At 38.4% G+C, this 18,665-nt stretch overlaps 1 protein-coding gene across 1 annotated transcript in view; it reads left to right on the forward strand.

Moving 5' to 3' along the window:
- Positions 1–18,290, forward strand: part of oprl1 (opiate receptor-like 1) — a 49,992-nt gene extending 31,702 nt beyond the window's left edge. Inside the window, exons 3-4 of the mRNA XM_077214289.1 lie at positions 9,989–10,341; positions 16,204–18,290. Of these exons, the coding sequence (XP_077070404.1) occupies positions 9,989–10,341; positions 16,204–16,727 (877 nt within the window). The 3' untranslated portion in view covers positions 16,728–18,290. The remainder of the gene's footprint in view (positions 1–9,988; positions 10,342–16,203) is intronic.
- Positions 18,291–18,665: the final 375 nt, after the last annotated feature.

Genomic DNA, 18,665 nt, shown 5'->3' on the forward strand with positions numbered 1-18,665 from the left:
TCCAGATGCTGTTCCATCACAGGATGCAAAGAGTGGCTAGAAATATTGAAAAGGACAATATATTAGATATATTACAAAACATAATGATATAGTCAGAGACAGATAGAGGGATGACAGATACAGTTCGAGACAGGTAGAGAATATTAAAAGGTTACAATTAAAGAAAAAATAGATCTTTGTATATGTGTGTGTGTGTGTGTGTGTGTGTGTGTGTGTGTGTGTGTGTGTGTGTGTGTGTGTGTGTGTGTGTGTGTGTGTTACTTACATTTCAGAAATTCCACTGATAACCCATCACTTTGCTGGGGAGAGTGGCAACATGTGGGTTCACTGCAACCTGTTTCTTCTGTACCATTTGCCCTGTCGTTTTAGATGGCAATTTTCCTCTCGACTTCTTTGTTCCTCTCTCCGGATTGATACATGCAAAGCACCTAAAGGGCCAGGAAACAGACAATATGTAATTAAGACTAATTAACTCAACAGATAATATATCTAAAGGCAAGTTCTGATATTGAATACATGTGTAAAATGCAGGTACTGAAGTAGTTAAGAATTCAATCATTACCTTTAAATGAACTCCAAGGTGCCTCCTCCTGATTGCATATGTAATATGCAGTGAACAGTATGGCAAGGCCAGACAGGAAGCTGGGCTGAATGCTCTCCTTACACAAAACTTGGCCTTCCAGTGTCCACTTGTCAAATTGTCTCCTAAAACAATAGCACATGTGGCAAAAGTTATTTTTTACTATACCATTTTTATTTTTCAGCTTTTTACATTTAAACTATATTTTAGTATTCAGAGTGCAGGAACTCTTTCTTTTAAATAAAATGAACAAAGGCATAATACAAACAATAAGCTAATTACACACACAGAGTAGGCTATAGCTAAAATATATGTACTGAAATGTAAGGGATTTTTACACCGGCATATTAAACATGCGACAAAACTGGTATTACAGCACCATTCAAAATGTAGGCTAACGTTATATGACACACATCCTCTGTGAGTCTGACGCAAGGTTTTAGCAACGCCGTTTTAATTTCGGCGCCCATTTTAACAGATGACTTGATTTTGATTTGATTTACACCATACAATAATCACGACAAAGTGTGCTGATCAACACGAAGCTCGTGTGAATACCGACTTTTGTCATTAAAGCATGTAATTCTTAACATAGGAGCCCATAGATCCCGAGGAATGTGTGAAATACTACCGCGTCCGTGCTGCTGAAGCCCCGCGCAAGTCTCCCTCGCGCCCCGCGGTCGGAGGATGTGTGATCCGGGGTTAAGTTACCAATATGAACCGCGAATATAACGTTACCTTCATAGTCTACGAGTAACCCAACATGAAAAATAAGAAACTGAAATAATCAGTCACTTACCACAGAGTTGAGAATCTCTCCTCTTGCCGCCGCCGACACGACCGTTGAAGATCACAATACCTCTGAAGATTTGAAATTTACAGCAATATTCTGTATTTTGAATCAAACCGACGCGCAACCCCAGAATGCATTGCAGTTTACAGCAATATGCTGTATCATTAGAAAACAGCCAGCTGCTGTAAAATAATGCTGTAATTTTTACAGCAATTCATTACGGTGAACTCCAGGGGAAAATCAAAGATTGCAAATTGCAGTATCAAATAAATGAAAAGCAAAAGGGGGTGCAATACTGTTTTGGGTATGAGCACTGAATAATGTCAAGACCCTGTGGGAATCACATCCATGACAACTCTCAGTGGAATTTTATGGACATCTAGAAACTCAGAATAGGTGAGCAACCTGCCGCCTTGATTTAATAAATTATTGACTTGTATTATGCCCGCTGAAAAACATTGTAACCATTTATAAAACTAAAACCGGCAAAATACGGGGTTATATTTTTTGTGATAGGAAAAGGTATGTGTGGGAAGCAGAGCGGGGCTGAGACCCATGGGAATGGAGTGAGTGTTAATGAGTGTTAAGGAGCTCCTCTACTGCTTGCCATAGTATGATATACTGTATGATTGTTTTGTGAAAACGATCTCAGTGTTCGAAATCATATTTGAAAACTTCTTAAAATGCCCAGTCTTTATATGATCATGCTTTTACAGTGAAATATTGAAACTGTATATTGAGATTATAATTTGATCAGTGCAATGTTACTTTGTAATTTTGAGGCAGTTATAAGATAATTACTGTTAACTTCTAATGAAGTCTGTTCACTGTTTATTAAATACAATATATCATTGAAAACAGGGTGTTGTTTTCATTTGTTGGTTCAGCTTGTCACCATAAACCCACAGGGACTTATAAGTGGCATTCTAATAACGCTGGTGAAGCTCTAACTCACACTGACTCACACATACAGTTTCATAATTAGGTTTATGAAGTTCAGTGAAATTATTATCACTAGAGTCATTTTACAGCAGTGCCTGTCAGTGTTTGTATTGTGCTACCATACAGCTGGAAATATGAAAACTCTTTTGCAATTCATGCAACTCAAATCTTTTGTTCCACTTCCTGGGAAGTTCAACAAATAATCTAAAAGTACCATATTAGTACCATACATATACTGTATAATAACATATTTGATAGTACGCTTTGATAGTGCTTACTTTTGGATCCATAGGCCTTACTTACACTGATTATTCTCCATGGTGATGTTTGTGGTGCTGTATGATTCGAATTGTTCTATACCTGCGTGACTAAGGACTGGAGGAGGATGTGCTGTCTGTCTTCCTCTCTTCTTCACCACACTTACTCAGTCTGGCTCACGCTGTTGCATAACGACCCAAGAAAGTACAGCAGAGGAGTCAAAAGGCACCATGTCATCTCATAATGATGCTGTATTAGAGAAGATAGATTTTCTTTTTTAATATTATTATACTTTATTTTATTTTATTTATTTGCACAAATGATTTTAGTTTTAAAAACAGGCTGTAATTATTTAAATACTATTTTTGTCAAGCTAATAAAGTGCACTGAAAGTTAAATTTAAGAGTGCCCAGTTTCCTCTGTCTAGACCTCTGACCAAAACCTAATCAGCAAAAATCTGGTAAAAATGTATATTTGATCAATTCCAAGGTTGACTTATAATGTAAATAAAGTATAGTGAAAGTAATAATAATAAACATTATTTTTTTTAAAATGACATGTGAAGGCCAACTATGGTAACCCATTCCCCCATGTCCTCTTTATTTAACCTATCCAAGTAAGTGTACAGACATTACGAGTAGTGAGTAGTGAACACACACCCAGCAGAGGGCAGCCATCCTATATATATATATATATATATATATATATATATATATATATATACAGTGCCTGGCGAAAGTATTCGGCCCCCTTGAACTTTTTGACCTTTTGCCACATTTCAGGCTTCAAACATAAAGATATAAAACTGTAATTTTTTGTGAAGAATCAACAACAAGTGGGACACAATCATGAAGTGAAACGAAATGTATTGGATATTTCAAACTTTTTTAACAAATAAACAACTGAAAAAGTGGGCGAGCAAAATTATTCAGCCCCTTTACTTGCAGCAAACTCTCTCCAGAAGTTCAGTGAGGATCTATGAATGATCCAATGTTGACGTAAATGACGAATGATGATAAATACAATCCACCAGTGTGTAATCAAGTCTCCGTATAAATGCACCTGCTCTGTGATAGTCTCAGAGGTCCGTTTAAAGCACAGAGAGCATCATGAAGAACAAGGAACACACCAGGCAGGTCCGAGATACTGTTGTGGAGAAGTTTAAAGCCGGATTTGGATACAGAAAGATTTCCCAAGCTTTAAACATCCCAAGGAGCACTGTGCAGTGTTAATTTTGTCAGCAAATTTTGATTTAGTTTTAGTCTTAGTCTTTTGACTAAAATGCCATTTAGTTTTAGTCATATTTTAGTCATCTGAATTGTTTTAGTTTTAGTCTAGTTTTAGTCGACGAAATACAATAACATTTTAGTCGACTAAATCTACAGTAGATTTAGTCGACTAAAATATAATGGGTTTAGTTCAATTGTAATGCATTAATTTAGAATTTCTCTAAAATTTCCAAACCCATATTCTCCCGGAGAAAACATCTATTAACCTATTAATATGAATGATTTTTAAGTTTGAACATGCAATACAGATACAGATTTAACTGCTGTTACTTAAAAAATATCTTAAAATGAAATAAAACCACTTTTCCTAAAGTACAACACAGTCTTCTTTACAATGAATGATATATTCATTCCTTATAACTACTTACACATCATTCTTTATTCTTTCAAGCAGACATATTTATTTGTATGAATTAAATATAATTAATCCTTATTAAAGCTATTAACAAACAGTGAATGCTTTTCTCTTTTTCTTTTGTTGCTTGATCAAAATTAAGGACACGGACCGCATTAGGTTTATTGCCACTGTCACTTTAAGACGTCGGATCATGTCCAATGACATGCGGATACAATTGCACTGATGCACATCCGACACACTCACAGTTTAAGACATAACCAGCATAGTTTACATGAATACTCTCCAAAAAGGACATTTAGACATACTGTTGTGTATTTCTCCATTCAGACACGAAAGAGAGCTCAATTCAGTAGCCTACTCGCGCGCTGTAGGTGTATTGTGCATGACTGCATGCTTCGGGTTAGGTGTGTGCGCAAAGAAAACCGCACCGAATAGAGCTCTTTTTTGCATCGTCACTCTTATTCTGAGATCTATATGTCTGCTCTACTCATTCTCCCAGACGTTCACATTTTTTAACGTTTTATGACCGCGGGGTAGATCACGTTACAGTAGCCTACAAATGTGCGCATCTACCACACACGCAGGACATCAGTTCTGACGGATCGCTTCCCAAATCGTCACTGTCTAACATTTTCGTCTAGTTTTTATTCGTTGACGAAAATGTCAATAGATTTTCGTCATAGTCTTTGTCATTCAAAACTAGGTTTTATTTAGTTATCGTCTCGTTTTCGTCTGTGAAAAAATGTCGTTGCCGAATAATTTTCGTCGTTATTTTCGTCAACGAAATTAACACTGGCACTGTGCAAGCGATAATATTGAAATGGAAGGAGTATCAGACCACTGCAAATCTACCAAGACCCGGCCGTCCCTCTAAACTTTCAGCTCATACAAGGAGAAGACTGATCAGAGATCTAGCCAAGAGGCCCATGATCACTCTGGATGAACTGCAGAGATCTACAGCTGAGGTGGGAGACTCTGTCCATAGGACAACAATCAGTCGTATACTGCACAAATCTGGCCTTTATGGAAGAGTGGCAAGAAGAAAGCCATTTCTTAAAGATATCCATAAAAAGTGTCGTTTAAAGTTTGCCACAAGCCACCTGGGAGACACACCAAACATGTGGAAGAAGGTGCTCTGGTCAGATGAAACCAAAATCGAACTTTTTGGCAACAATGCAAAACGTTATGTTTGGCGTAAAAGCAACACAGCTCATCACCCTGAACACACCATCCCCACTGTCAAACATGGTGGTGGCAGCATCATGGTTTGGGCCTGCTTTTCTTCAGCAGGGACAGGGAAGATGGTTAAAATTGATGGGAAGATGGATGGAGCCAAATACAGGACCATTCTGGAAGAAAACCTGATGGAGTCTGCAAAAGACCTGAGACTGGGACGGAGATTTGTCTTCCAACAAGACAATGACTCAAAACATAAAGCAAAATCTACAATGGAATGGTTCACAAATTAACATATCCAGGTTTTAGAATGGCCAAGTCAAAGTCCAGACCTGAATCCAATTGAGAATCTGTGGAAAGAACTGAAAACTGCTGTTCACAAACGCTCTCCATCCAACCTCACTGAGCTCGAGCTGTTTTGCAAGGAGGAATGGGCAAAAATTTCAGTCTCTCGATGTGCAAAACTGATAGAGACATACCCCTAGCGACTTACAGCTGTAATCGCAGCAAAAGGTGTCGCTACAAAGCATTAACTTAAGGGGGCTGAATAATTTTGCTCGCCCAATTTTTCAGTTTTTTATTTGTTAAAAAAGTTTAAAATATCCAATAAATTTCGTTCCACTCCATGATTGTGTCCCACCTGTTGTTGATTCTTCACAAAAATTACAGTTTTATATCTTTATGTTAGAAGCCTGAAATGTGGCAAAAGGTCGAAAAGTTCAAGGGGGCCGAATACTTTCGCAAGGCACTGTGTATATATATATATATATATACACGTCCACTGAACAAAATTATAAACTCGCTGGAGGTTGTGACCAGAGCAGTGGCCAAATTAAATATCGAATGGCCATCAGAAAAGCAGGAAACGTTTAAGAAAAGTAAATTAGATGAACGTTTCCTGCAGGCTCGGTCACAGCCTTCGTAACGTATACCGTATACATTATGGAATGACGTATCTTTCACCTGATGCTGCATCATCCCTAAAGGCTCCGGCGCTGCCCCCCAAACCCTGCCGTACAACATCAGCATTGGTGGGAAGGGCATATATGGTGGCCGGTCGGGCTGGTGCATGCCTGCACATGATGGGGATCATGCAGGGATACCAGGCCGACCTCATAAAAGAAATGGACGAAAGCAAGGAAGGTCGCCCTCAGCGATGTTAAAGAGCTCAGCCAAACAGCAGACTTGTCTTCCCGTACTACCAAGGAGACGGCCCGTGCCATCGGCCGCTCCATGGTAGCACTGGTAGCCACCGAGAGACACCTATGGCTTAACCTGTCGGGCATTGGGGAGAAAGCCAGGGCCTTCCAATCGATGCCCCGCTTTCGCCTTCTGGCCTTTTCGGCGACGCAGTCAATACTGTCGTCGAGAGGTTTCAGGAAGCAAAGTGACAGTCAACCACATTTAAGTAACTAATCCCCCGACGTCGTTCCAGATCTCGTGGGTCTGCTGTCACGGAGTAGCCCCACCAGTCAGCCCCCAGCTCCTCACACCTGCAGCAGCAGAAGGAGTGTGTTGCCTCTCGAGCCCCCCCGCAAAAAGCCTGGGGTCTGAGACAGCACTCTCAGCCGAAGTCCTCTAAACCAAAGGCAGATCTGAGGACTGTCATTCAGGCTAGGAAGGCTTCGGCGTACAATCGTTGAGCTTTAGGAAGCCTCTGGAGATGAAATTCAGTTATAGTAATTGGCATTTCATTTCTGGTATGCTTTTTAAGCCGTTGACCAGTCACAACAGACTGGGCCATCTGGCCAATCAGAGCAGAGCAGGCTCACAGAAAGGAGGGATTAAAGGAGACTGAATCTGCAGATGAGTTGTTTGAGAAGCATTGCAAAATATGGTGATTCTGCAATGTATATTATGAGAAAATGAAAATTATGAGAACATTTTTGATGCATTTAAATCTGTTGTAGGAGACCTCCAAAACAAAATTGGGAACCTTTAAAATAGCATAGGGGCACTTTAAAGTAAATTTACAAGTAATTGAGTGAGAACAAGGTTTTGTGGTATTGGTCAAAAAGAGGAAGTTTTTGGAAGTGTAATGGCAACATAACTACTAGAAATTACTTGAATTGATGGAGCATTTCAAAGTCAGATGTGAGATCTCATTGTCAAATATATTCACACTCTTTAAAATGATATGAAAGAGAACTCTAAATAAACAAATAAACACAAATCCAGACAGAGAGATAGCAGAGGCATCAGGCATAATTTCTAACCTGCTGAACCAGCCTGAAAAAGATTTTACCTGTCATTATTGTTAAATTTCAATTTGATTAAAGATGAACAAAACCACCAGGCAGAGATTTTGAGGATCATTTCATATTGCAAAAAATTGGTGCTGCAATTTTGTCTTAAAATAATTGACTTAATTAATTTTTTAGAAAAAGTATTTTTTAATTATTATAATTGCAATAATAAATGTCAAGCCAATTTGATTTGCATGTAGCTCTTTTCACAATACAAGGCACACATTAAAATAAATGTGCATATTTATATACAAATATTTTGGTTACATTGTAAGGAACCTAGCTATAGGAAATATTAATAATCAATAATAACTTGTTATGATTAATTATGAATATTTGGGTCAGTTAATTGGATTAACTTGACATGGCTAAATTAATATTACAATCAAGTAATCAGTTCGTCCAACAAACTCTTTTGATTATTAATTTATTCTAAGAAAAGGGTATCTTCCCTGGCCACAGAAGAATAATTATTTCTTAGTATGTACAGCGTTTTGAGCCTGTAGCAAGAACAAAAACAGTAAAGGGACTTCATATTGCAAGCAAATCAGAACCAAATACATAAAGTGCATACGTTTTATTAACTAAATCATAAACATAAATAAACTAAACACACATACATACACAAATAGGTTAGTGATGGGATTAAATTGGAAACCGGAAAAAGGGATTATGAGAAGAACCATCAGAATTTCATTTTCACATTTCATTGAATTGAATACTTGCATTTGTAATGGGAACAATTCTTGAAGTTGTTGGAAATTTAAGTCGTTGATGGTTCCGGCAGTGACAAGTGGAAGTTGGTTGAGACTTATCTTTCTCCAGGAACGAATGGCTGGTTTGTTCAAGGCCTGAGGCCCTGTTGAGGCCACGCCGAGCACCCAGGAGAAGTGAGGAAGTCGGAAGAGTGGGTGATTGGAGTCGTTGTTGGTTGGAATCTTTGTTCCAAAACTCCTGAGATTGTCCTTGGTTCTTTGTGAGAGAGTCTTCTTTCTCCGGCCTAAGCCCATATCTGGTTGGATCGAGGCCTGCTGGGCCCTGGGGCCCCCGTGGAGGGGGAGGGGGTTCCCCAGTATCACCAGAACAGTGTTGCGGCTGACTGAAAGAACTAAGAGAGGGAGGTCACATGTCTCTAATAAAGGCTGGAAAGGATCCACCCCCAAGGGTTGAACTCGACCAATAAGATCGGTGACATGTCTGAGAGGGAAAAGTGGCTCTTAGTTGATGCACGAGTCTTTGTCTCATGCATGGTTATACCTTCATTAATGCTCAGATAGCTATAACACATCCACACTGCATTCTAGAAGAAGGTGATGTAGATCAAAGTGTGAGTCATTAAATGAGGATTAATTAGGTAGGAGGCATGATACAGGTTAGGTTACATTGATCGTTAGTTGGTGGTATACCAGGGTACATACCATACATAATACTCACACAGTCACATAATAGTCACAATAGTCATCACAGTTTTATGCATGTTCATTTATAGATCAGTTAGTCTATGATTAATGCAGCAAAATCTGTTTTAAAGAGGGTTTCTGTGTTCCCATTGTATCTCTCTCTTGTGCATGTGGCCACATTCCTCGGAGGTCGTAACATCTCCTTATCATGCCCTGTAACATGACACTGTTTCTGCCCTTGTGTTCGTTCATTTGGGCTGTTAGTTTTGGAGTTTCATAAACCTTTGTATATAATGAATAATTAGTTTGTGTCTGATTGGTCCATACCCTACAACATTGTATTCATTAAATAATGATTTGTTTATTTGTTTATTATACATTTTTCTACTACATCATATGCTTTTAATTTTAATTTCAACAATGTCAAAACATTTGTTAGATCCTGAGTGAATGAAGAGGTGTTGTGAATGATGTGATTATTGGTACAGCACAGCAACTGTTATCTACCTTTCTCAAACATCATAAAACAGCTGGCAACCTAATAATTCATGCTTTTAATGCATTGTCATGGCAGTGCTTTGCTCATATTTACCAAGAAAATTCCTTGTGTGTGCAAGCAGACTTGGCAATAAAGCTCTTTCTGATTCTGATTCCAATATTTGTAATTGTTTGTGAATCTTGGAGCATTTTCACAGTGGGGATCACAGGTTGAAGCTATCAAATAAAACAAGACATTGCCGACAACACATTAAAAAGCAAAGCGGATTTGATGTGAAATGTCATTTTAATGCCATTGTTGCGGAGTGCCCAGGGGAGCGACAACTGATCTGTTTCCTTGCAAACACAGACTGCTTTTTGTCAAGATAATTGTGTTTAGCTGTTCATCCTGATTTATATTTTCATTCTCTTTTTATTTGTATTGTCTCTTTCTCTGTCACTTTCCCAGATATACCAAGATGAAGACAGCTACCAACATCTATATCTTCAACCTGGCACTGGCCGATGCGTTGGTTCTGGCTACGCTTCCCTTCCAGGGCACGGATGTGTTCCTTGGTTTCTGGCCCTTTGGCAATGCCCTGTGCAAGGCAGTCGTCTCCATCGACTACTATAACATGTTCACTAGTGTGTTCACCTTGACCGTGATGAGCATGGATCGATACGTGGCCGTGTGCCACCCGGTGAAAGCCCTGGACATGCGGACGCCCCACAAGGCCAAAGTGGTCAATATTTGTGTGTGGGTCTTGGCTTCAGCCATAGGGGTCCCGGCTATGGTACTTGGAGACGTGGAAGATGACAATGGTGAGTGTGTGTGTGTACCGTTATGACACTATTTACTTTTTTTGTTTACTTTTATTACCTATTTACTACTAAAATTAATTTATGATTTATTAAGACGCGCATCAGTATTGTGTGCATAGACAGCGGAAAAAATTGAGTTCTCTTTTTCGCATTTGAACAAACAACACATGTTTTGTCGAGTGTCCTCATAAGAGCAGTCTTAAATAAGTTAAACAAAGTCTTAAATGAATGTAAAGAGTTGTGAGAATGAGACGCATGTGAGAACCGTGCCATGTGCAGCAGCGTCAGATCTTAGTTTGGACTTTAGTTCACACCGCAAGTCCTAATGCTCAATTCTGATTTTTTGCTCCGATCCGAATATTTTGATTGGCTGTTCACATTACCTTTTAAAATGTGACCTATATCTGATTGCAGTGTGAACTGTTTGAGGTTTCAAACTAACCGGCATGCGCAAAAGAACAATAACAATGACATCAGACGCAGCACGCGGTTGCACTAAAGTTCGGGAGGTTATGGAGGAAGTAAACATATTCGCATTCATTTCATAATGTTTGTGTAATGGAAACTTTTGCGGGTTTATGGTTGCAAATTCACTACAGAGATTTGTGTGGATGCATAGACGAAGCCAGGAGTGGTGGGAATATGAGGTGAATAGTTTCACTGAGACGCTGTTCTCCTGTGTCCCCGTTCTTCCATTTCGTGTGCAATTTTTTCAAAAACGGAGCGGTTACGGTAGGTCCTTCTAGCTTGAATTGAAGTATCTCCCCATATACTACTTAGATCTAACACCTCACTCTCATTGAATCGCTTCATCGCTGTTCTCCATATCTAGTCAAGTTTTTAATGTTAGGCTACTGTCTGTGTTTGTTGTGTCTAGGGCTTTGCCGGCGCATAATTGTGACAAATGTCGACGTAGATTGACGTAAAAGTCGCATCAAATCCGCCTTGATTGTTCACACTACGGCTGCATTGAAAAAAATCAGATCTGGGTCTGATTCAGGACCACATATGTATGTGGTCTAAATCTGATTTGAAAAAATCAGATCTGGGCTAGATTTGAGTGTTCACACTACCTCTGAAGAAGTCTGACCTGGTCACTTGACCCCAAAAAAATCAGATTTGGGCCACTTTTGCCTGCAGTGTGAACGGGGCCTTAGAGTAACAGCAGTCACTAATACTGTCTGTCATTAATGTTAATCAAAGAACAAAGGAAACTGAGGAAATTAGTCTCTGCTCTTGACTAAATAACTTCTGTAGCTTTAATAAGGATTAATCTAGATTTAATTTATAGTTTATGCAGTGCAAACTGTTTGATATTTTTATTAAATTTGTCATATCTATTAGATTGGTAGGAAGGGCACAGGTAAATATTACGTTTATTATGGGTTTATGGGAGGATTGTTTTAAGTTCACTTAAAAGTTGTTATTTTTTTGAAGCCTAATGTTAAAAAAATGTATAGCTTTCAATTAAACTGTAATGTTGAATGGCTATAATTAAGAAATGTCATTAAGATATCTGTAGCTGTATTAGTATCATGGTTCGAATTACGTGGGAGCCAGTGGGAGCTGAGCTCCCATAGAGAGAGTATGAGCTCCCATGAAAGCAGTAAAATCCTACACCTGTGGGGGCTCTAAAAATCATCAGCACCATCATTTTAAATTACAAATAAAGCACTTTTTCCTTCAATAATCGAGGCATATTTGTTAACCCTTTCGCACGTACGTTCATAGCGGTGTGATTAGAACAGTCAGTGCATCACATGATCAACTGCTAAATTCAAAAGTGCTTTTGCGCGTTGGCTGGCGCTGAGCCAGAGACAGATGCGCTCAATATATCACAACTATTCAGTTTTTTTAACCACATAATGTTTATTTTAGCTTTCAGACATTTAAATACACAAAAGTAGCTACTAGCAAAAAAATTATTTGGGGGGACGCTAGGTAGGGCCCCAGCAATATTTTAGCGAACTCCTTTCAGGGTTTTCCTGCATGGAATTACGAGGCAGCCGCCTCCGGCTCTCAACAAAACTCGGCCTGTGGCCATTAAGTTTGCCGATAGTGCTGCGCGGGTTGGGCGAGACAAATAATAAAAAAAATTAGCCTACATTCAAATTAATCGAGGATGGATGACAGATAAATCATTATAATGTGTTGATTTTAATAAAGACACGGAACTCTTATCATGGTAAAACGAAATGAGCGTCACTCTTTTACTTTCGTTTTCAACAACGTAATTGTTTTCTCTTTAGAGAAAATCAATCAAGGAAAACATATCAGGGCATTTACTACAGTTGTAATTTTTCAATGTAAATTATTTAATTTGATTGGTAACAGCCTACTGTCTTATTATTCTGATTTAATGTATTGATCAAATTAAGGAATATTTTAAAAGAAAGATGGAGCATAGGATACATAAAATTAGAGGGAAAAATGCCCAATCGTAAAGGTAAAAAATGTATTCTGATAGAGTGTTTGGCAACAGGGATGTAATGAAACATTGACAATTTAACTTTGAAGGGAGTAAAAAGCCTCTGTTTAGGATATTAAGGAAATGTAATTTTGGCCAAAGAATAACTTTTAATTTAAATAAATGTTAATTTTAAATCAGCCTACTTCAGTGTGATATTTTACCATATTATCATGCTTAACATTGAGAATTTGAAAAATTGTAATGATGATCAGATGCAGATCTAAATCAAAGAATATCATATGTGTGGGCGGTTGGATTATTTTTAACAGCGGATTCGGGTGACTCAAAGTGCACCAGATTAATCAATTTATCTTTAAAATGTACAAAATTTTCTTCCTGGGGGGGCATGCCCCCAGACCCCCCTAGAGGTAACGAACTAGACCCAAATATTCTCTACTCCTGTATTAATAAACGTACGTTGAACTCAAAATAATGAAGTGCAGTATTTAGCTATTTATTTATCACATACACCACGCCTGCTCGTGGGGTACTTTTCTTTCTTTTTTTAAAGAGACCCCCACAAAGATGAAATCATAATTCGAACCCTGATTAGTATCAATGACATTGGCCTTCATTCATAAGTGAGGGGGAGGGGGGGGATTGTTTGTCAACAATACATGCACTATTAATGGGCTTTAAAAAGCACATCAGAGCATTTCAGTGTTAATCATTTTGCTGTTAAGGGTTCCATTGAAGTTGCAGTAATTGCTCTGCACACTGTTCAGAAAGCAGAACCACAGGTGACCCAAAAGAGCCTTTCTTTCCTGTGGTTTTTGAGCTCTTGATAATCATAGCATTTACTAATTGAATGAAGTTTCTTTTTAGTAAGAAAAAACAAACATGAAAGTACCTTGCTAGGTTAATTGTATTAGCGGGAAACAGGTTTAATACCATGCTGAGCTTGCCTTTCTTCTTAAATGTGAGTGTGCATTCTTGTCAGTTTGAAATACACTTTGAGTTTGTAAGAGTGAATCTCATATGGAAAAAAATCCAGGTTGGATATAAAATAAAATAAATTACATTTTGATTTGTGACCTGTTAACTATGTGTCCATCAGTTAAGGTGTGTGCGTGACCACTCATTTGTATTTGTGTGTATGTGTGACACCTAGGCTAGGTCCTGGGTCTGTTCGATATCTCCTCAACACCCTCTTCTCATCCATTATTCAAGAACCTAATAGATCTAAAAAAATAAATAATGGATAAGCCCATTTAGATGTATTGTGTTGTGTAAAAAAAAAAACCTTTGCTGATCTTTAGTTCCCTCTCAGGGAAGTGATTAACACTAAACTAACACATTAAAGGACAAAGCATTTACATTACAGATTAAGTGTAAACCTGATCCTGTACATGGACCTATGCATGCATTTGTGCCTGTTAGAGGTTAATTTTATTAGAGGTTAAAGACTTTATATCAGTATAACATTTTTTTTTTTAAATGACTGACCCTAGACTCTCTTATATTTACATATCTTATGTTTACCAAGCTTTTATTTTATCAATGCAACAAAAACAGTGATATTATTACAATTTAAAATTGTAACTCTCAAGCCATTACTCCAGTCTTCTGTGTCACACGATGCTTCAGAAATCATTCTAATATGCTAATTTGGTGCTCAAGAAACATTCCGTATAATTATTATCAATGTTGAAAACAGTTGCTTAACACTGCTTAGTATTTTTGTGGAAAACGTGGTTTTCCCCCCAAGATTCTTTGATGAATAGAAAGTTCATAAGAATAGCATTTATTTGAAACAGAAACACTTACTGAATAAAAATGTTAGCCTAATTTCATTCAAAAATTGTACTGACCCGAAACTTTTGAATTTTAGTATAAATAATATGAAATATATATAGTATATATACATATATAATTAACTTATTACTGTAATATTGCTTGGCATTTTTTTTTCTTTGTTTTTTTTTGGCAGTGTCACTATAAGCATTAAAGTTAATTAGTATCATCTTTTCCGTGGAAACATCCAGTTTGAATGGAAGAGACCAGTCGTGGAAGAGTGAGAAAAAGAGTAAATATCTTGTGTCACCTCTTAGCTCACAGCATCTTTGTTCACGAAACATAATCACCGCCTTTTTAATGTGCTGACAGCTGAATTAATCGCAGATCCTTGGGGTCTGAGATAAAAGACAGAAGCACTCTTTAAGAGGTTCTAACAATGCCAGTGTGCTTTACTGTATATAGAGTTTGATGAAAATAGCTCAAACTCTTTGGACACGCAGTACAGTTCAAATGATCAGTGTTTCTCTGAGCAGAATGTTCAGACAGATTTCTTTCGTAACACTCTTTCTCCTCTCCATTACTGCCAGGCTGCAACATATTTATTTATTCATCACTTCATGTGAGTTGCGTTCTGCTGCCGTTGACACTGCAGGGAAATACAGACAGAAGCAGAGGGGAGGGGGGGGGGGGGGGATTTGGAGATTCAGAATTGGACGGATGTGGACGAATGTCTGTAAACAAATGTCCAGCAGTGTAGCTGTTAAATATTTGTTTAACTTTTTAGCAAAGCTGTCCGTCTCAAAATAGTCTTCAGACAAACAAGCGGACTTGGAACAACGGGTTGCTTGGTCAGCATGGCATATGATTCATTATGATTCCATTTCCTATTGGTGGATCGTGGGAGGTTAGAAATTCAGATACACTGCATATTTTTCCCAGTCTGTTTCCACAACTATTTGAAGATGCAAGGAGATCTGTGCTTGTCAAAATCCTGCTGTTTTACGGATGTGATTTGAGTGACTGATTTTGGATGATACGAATACAAAGCAATTTTGAAATGCCTTAGAAATAATCCTGCAGAATGGTTGATTTTAATGGAGAAAAATAGGTTAAGTATGAAAGACACTGTTCTCTGGACGGAATTGCAGTTTGCCCTCTTATCTGCAGATGTGCTAGTCAGGGTGCAGCTTTAGGATGGATGGATGGATGAATGAATGAAAGACCATCTCTTGTCACTTGTGACAAATGTTTAATGGGAGTGTTGATGTAGCAGGCAGAAAGTCTGAATTCACACATATAAGAAATGGAGAGGCTTTTAATGCTCTCAGATGTAGGCTGTCAAAAATGTCAAGAGGAGTGGCAGGGAGAAAATGATTTACTGTGAAAAACATTTTCAGAAAAGAGAATTCGGAATCTGTAAAAATCTCTATATTATTGAGTGGCACTCAAGATATTTACTTATTAGTTTTCGACCTTTTAGTTTTCTAAAGGTTTTTTGTTTGTTTTTGTCAATGGCCATCTGAACGGTGAATAGCACTGGATATTTCAGGAAAATATCTTCATGGATTCTTTAACTTGAATGCATCAGCTTGCATCTGTCTAAAACCTCCAAGTTTCATGGCTTAAATGTGACTAATATTTTTTTTTCCTCTCAGGCATCGAGTGCATCTTAGTTCTCCCAGATCCTCGCAGTTACTGGGACCCAGTGTTCGGGACGTGTGTTTTCCTTCTCTCATTCCTGATTCCTGTGGCGATCATCAGCGTGTGCTACAGCCTCATGGTGAAGCGCCTGCGCAGCGTGCGCATCCTATCGGGATCCAAGGAGAAAGATCGAAACCTTCGGCGCATCACACGCATGGTGCTGGTGGTAGTTGCGTCTTTCGTTGTGTGTTGGACACCCATCCAGATCATGGCCCTGGCGCAGTCACTGGGCTTCAACTTAGCCAGCGTCCAGACGGTGGTGTTCATGCACTTCTGCATCGCCCTGGGCTACGTCAACAGCAGCCTTAACCCCGTCCTCTATGCGTTCCTTGACGAAAACTTCAAGCGCTGCTTCCGCGAGTTCTGCCACCCCTCACCATTTGGCCTTGATGCGCAGCAGTCGAGCCGTATGCGCAACATTGCGCGTGAGGTGGCCTACAACTGCAAGACTGCGGATGGGAACAGTAACCCCGCATGACTAGGCGTGGAGCTGCCCCTGGTCAGCCCTGAGCCGCAACCCAATCCAGGGAAAGGAAACTCAAACTCTGAGCTGACTCAGATAACAACACTCTAGCACCCTAGTCACCTCCGCCAGGTGGGCGGGGGAAAGGGTTGGGCTAAGAGTGAGGGCGGAGTCATGTTAAACGACACGCCCTTTTAGGGACAAAGGGGCTCACTTTACAGTGTCTTAATTGGATTTGGATGTTATTGTCTACAATTCTGTTCTTTTTCAATAATTATTACACTTTGTCAGTCAGTGTTGCAGCCTTGTACAGATGCTTTTTATGTCTCTCTTTACAACAATCAATGTTTCTCTTGAAATTTAAGACTGTAGGATTTCATCGCCTTAAACATACTTCTGAACCTATGGATTAAGTGTTTCAGTCCTTTTTGTGGTATTGTCAAATGTTGGACTGTACTATATACACTATAGAGTATATATAGTGTATAAACAGTATATAGTAAATGGACAGTACTATATATTATATAACTATATACAGTTATGTCACGAATCTGAAACAACAGAGACTCGTTAAGCCTGATTGTTATTTTTTTTTTAAGTTGATATTTTTCTTGGTTTGACTGTACAATCAGCAAACATATTTTATATTCATGTACGTTTGATAGCACAGATTCAAGCTTAAAGGGGACCTGTTATGCAAAATGTACTTTTATAAGGTGTTTGAACACAGATGTGTCCACAGTGTATGTAAACAACCAGCATATAATGGTAAAATCCACCCACTCCTTTTTTAAAATACCAATAAACTATAAATAGTCTCTCCAAACGAGCGGTTCCAGAAGCCCCCCCATGACTGGAGATGATCTGTCCTATTAGCATAGATCCTGCCCTGAGTAGTAGCTGGAGATATACAATGTCTGTGCCTAAAAACATTACAAATGTTCCGTTATTTGATGTACCGACGATTATAAGAGTCTCCATAGACTTCCGACATCTGAGCTACTGATGACACTGGTTGAATTTCATTTATGAAGGATATGTGCCGAAGAAAATCGTTAAAGTATTATATATTTCCGTAAATCATTTTACGCTGGACTGCTTCACAAACAAGGGTCAGTTCAACGCTGGATTTGCACAAAAGTTGTTTCTGAAAGATTTTTAGATTAACATGATGGTACGTGCTAGTCGATGAGTTGAATCAACTTAACTCTACAACAACTACTTACATTTATCCACTAACCACTAGCAAATTCCAAACAGCGTTTTTACTTCGACAAGGGGGAGCCATTTGTTGGAGCATTCAAAATGAAAGTGAAAAACTGAATCCCTTCACAAAGGGCCCTTCCACAGTTCCATTAGTGAAGGGAACATGCAATGGTCATTTCAAGGAAGTAACTTAATCGTTTATGGTCATGTTTAGCCCTTCGGAGTGAGTAGGGCATAGGAATGCTCACCTCCGACTGGAATTTGTGTACATTCTGGGGACACCAGAGACTTATATTACATCTTGTGAAAAGGGGCATAATAGGTCCCCTTTAAAAAAAAAATACTTGTAAAGAAAGAAAACTTATTGCAAAACAGTTGCTGTAGTGTTCTATTATGTGCATCAAATGAAGTTAATCACGTTCGAGGCTGTGCATTGTTGAAGACGTCCATCAGCATTACCTTGTTTATTTTTTTATGTTTTCTGCGCTGCTATCTTGCTTTGTTAATACATACGTATTCTTCTCGATGAGACAGACAACAAAGAGCCAGCATTGTCATGGGTTTACATCACAGACCACTGAATGTGAAAAAAGACTGTAAAAAAAGCCAAATTATATATATATATATATATATATATATATATATATATATATATATATATATATATATATATATTGAAACTGTCAGTGAAATATAGAGAAACTGTACACTTAATGCTTATTCCTGTAAATTTTTACTTGTTATTGT

This window comes from Siphateles boraxobius, unplaced genomic scaffold, assembly GCF_051911475.1.
Source record: "Siphateles boraxobius isolate OS27281-9 unplaced genomic scaffold, OSU_SipBor_1 68, whole genome shotgun sequence".
Lineage (NCBI taxonomy): Eukaryota > Metazoa > Chordata > Actinopteri > Cypriniformes > Leuciscidae > Siphateles > Siphateles boraxobius.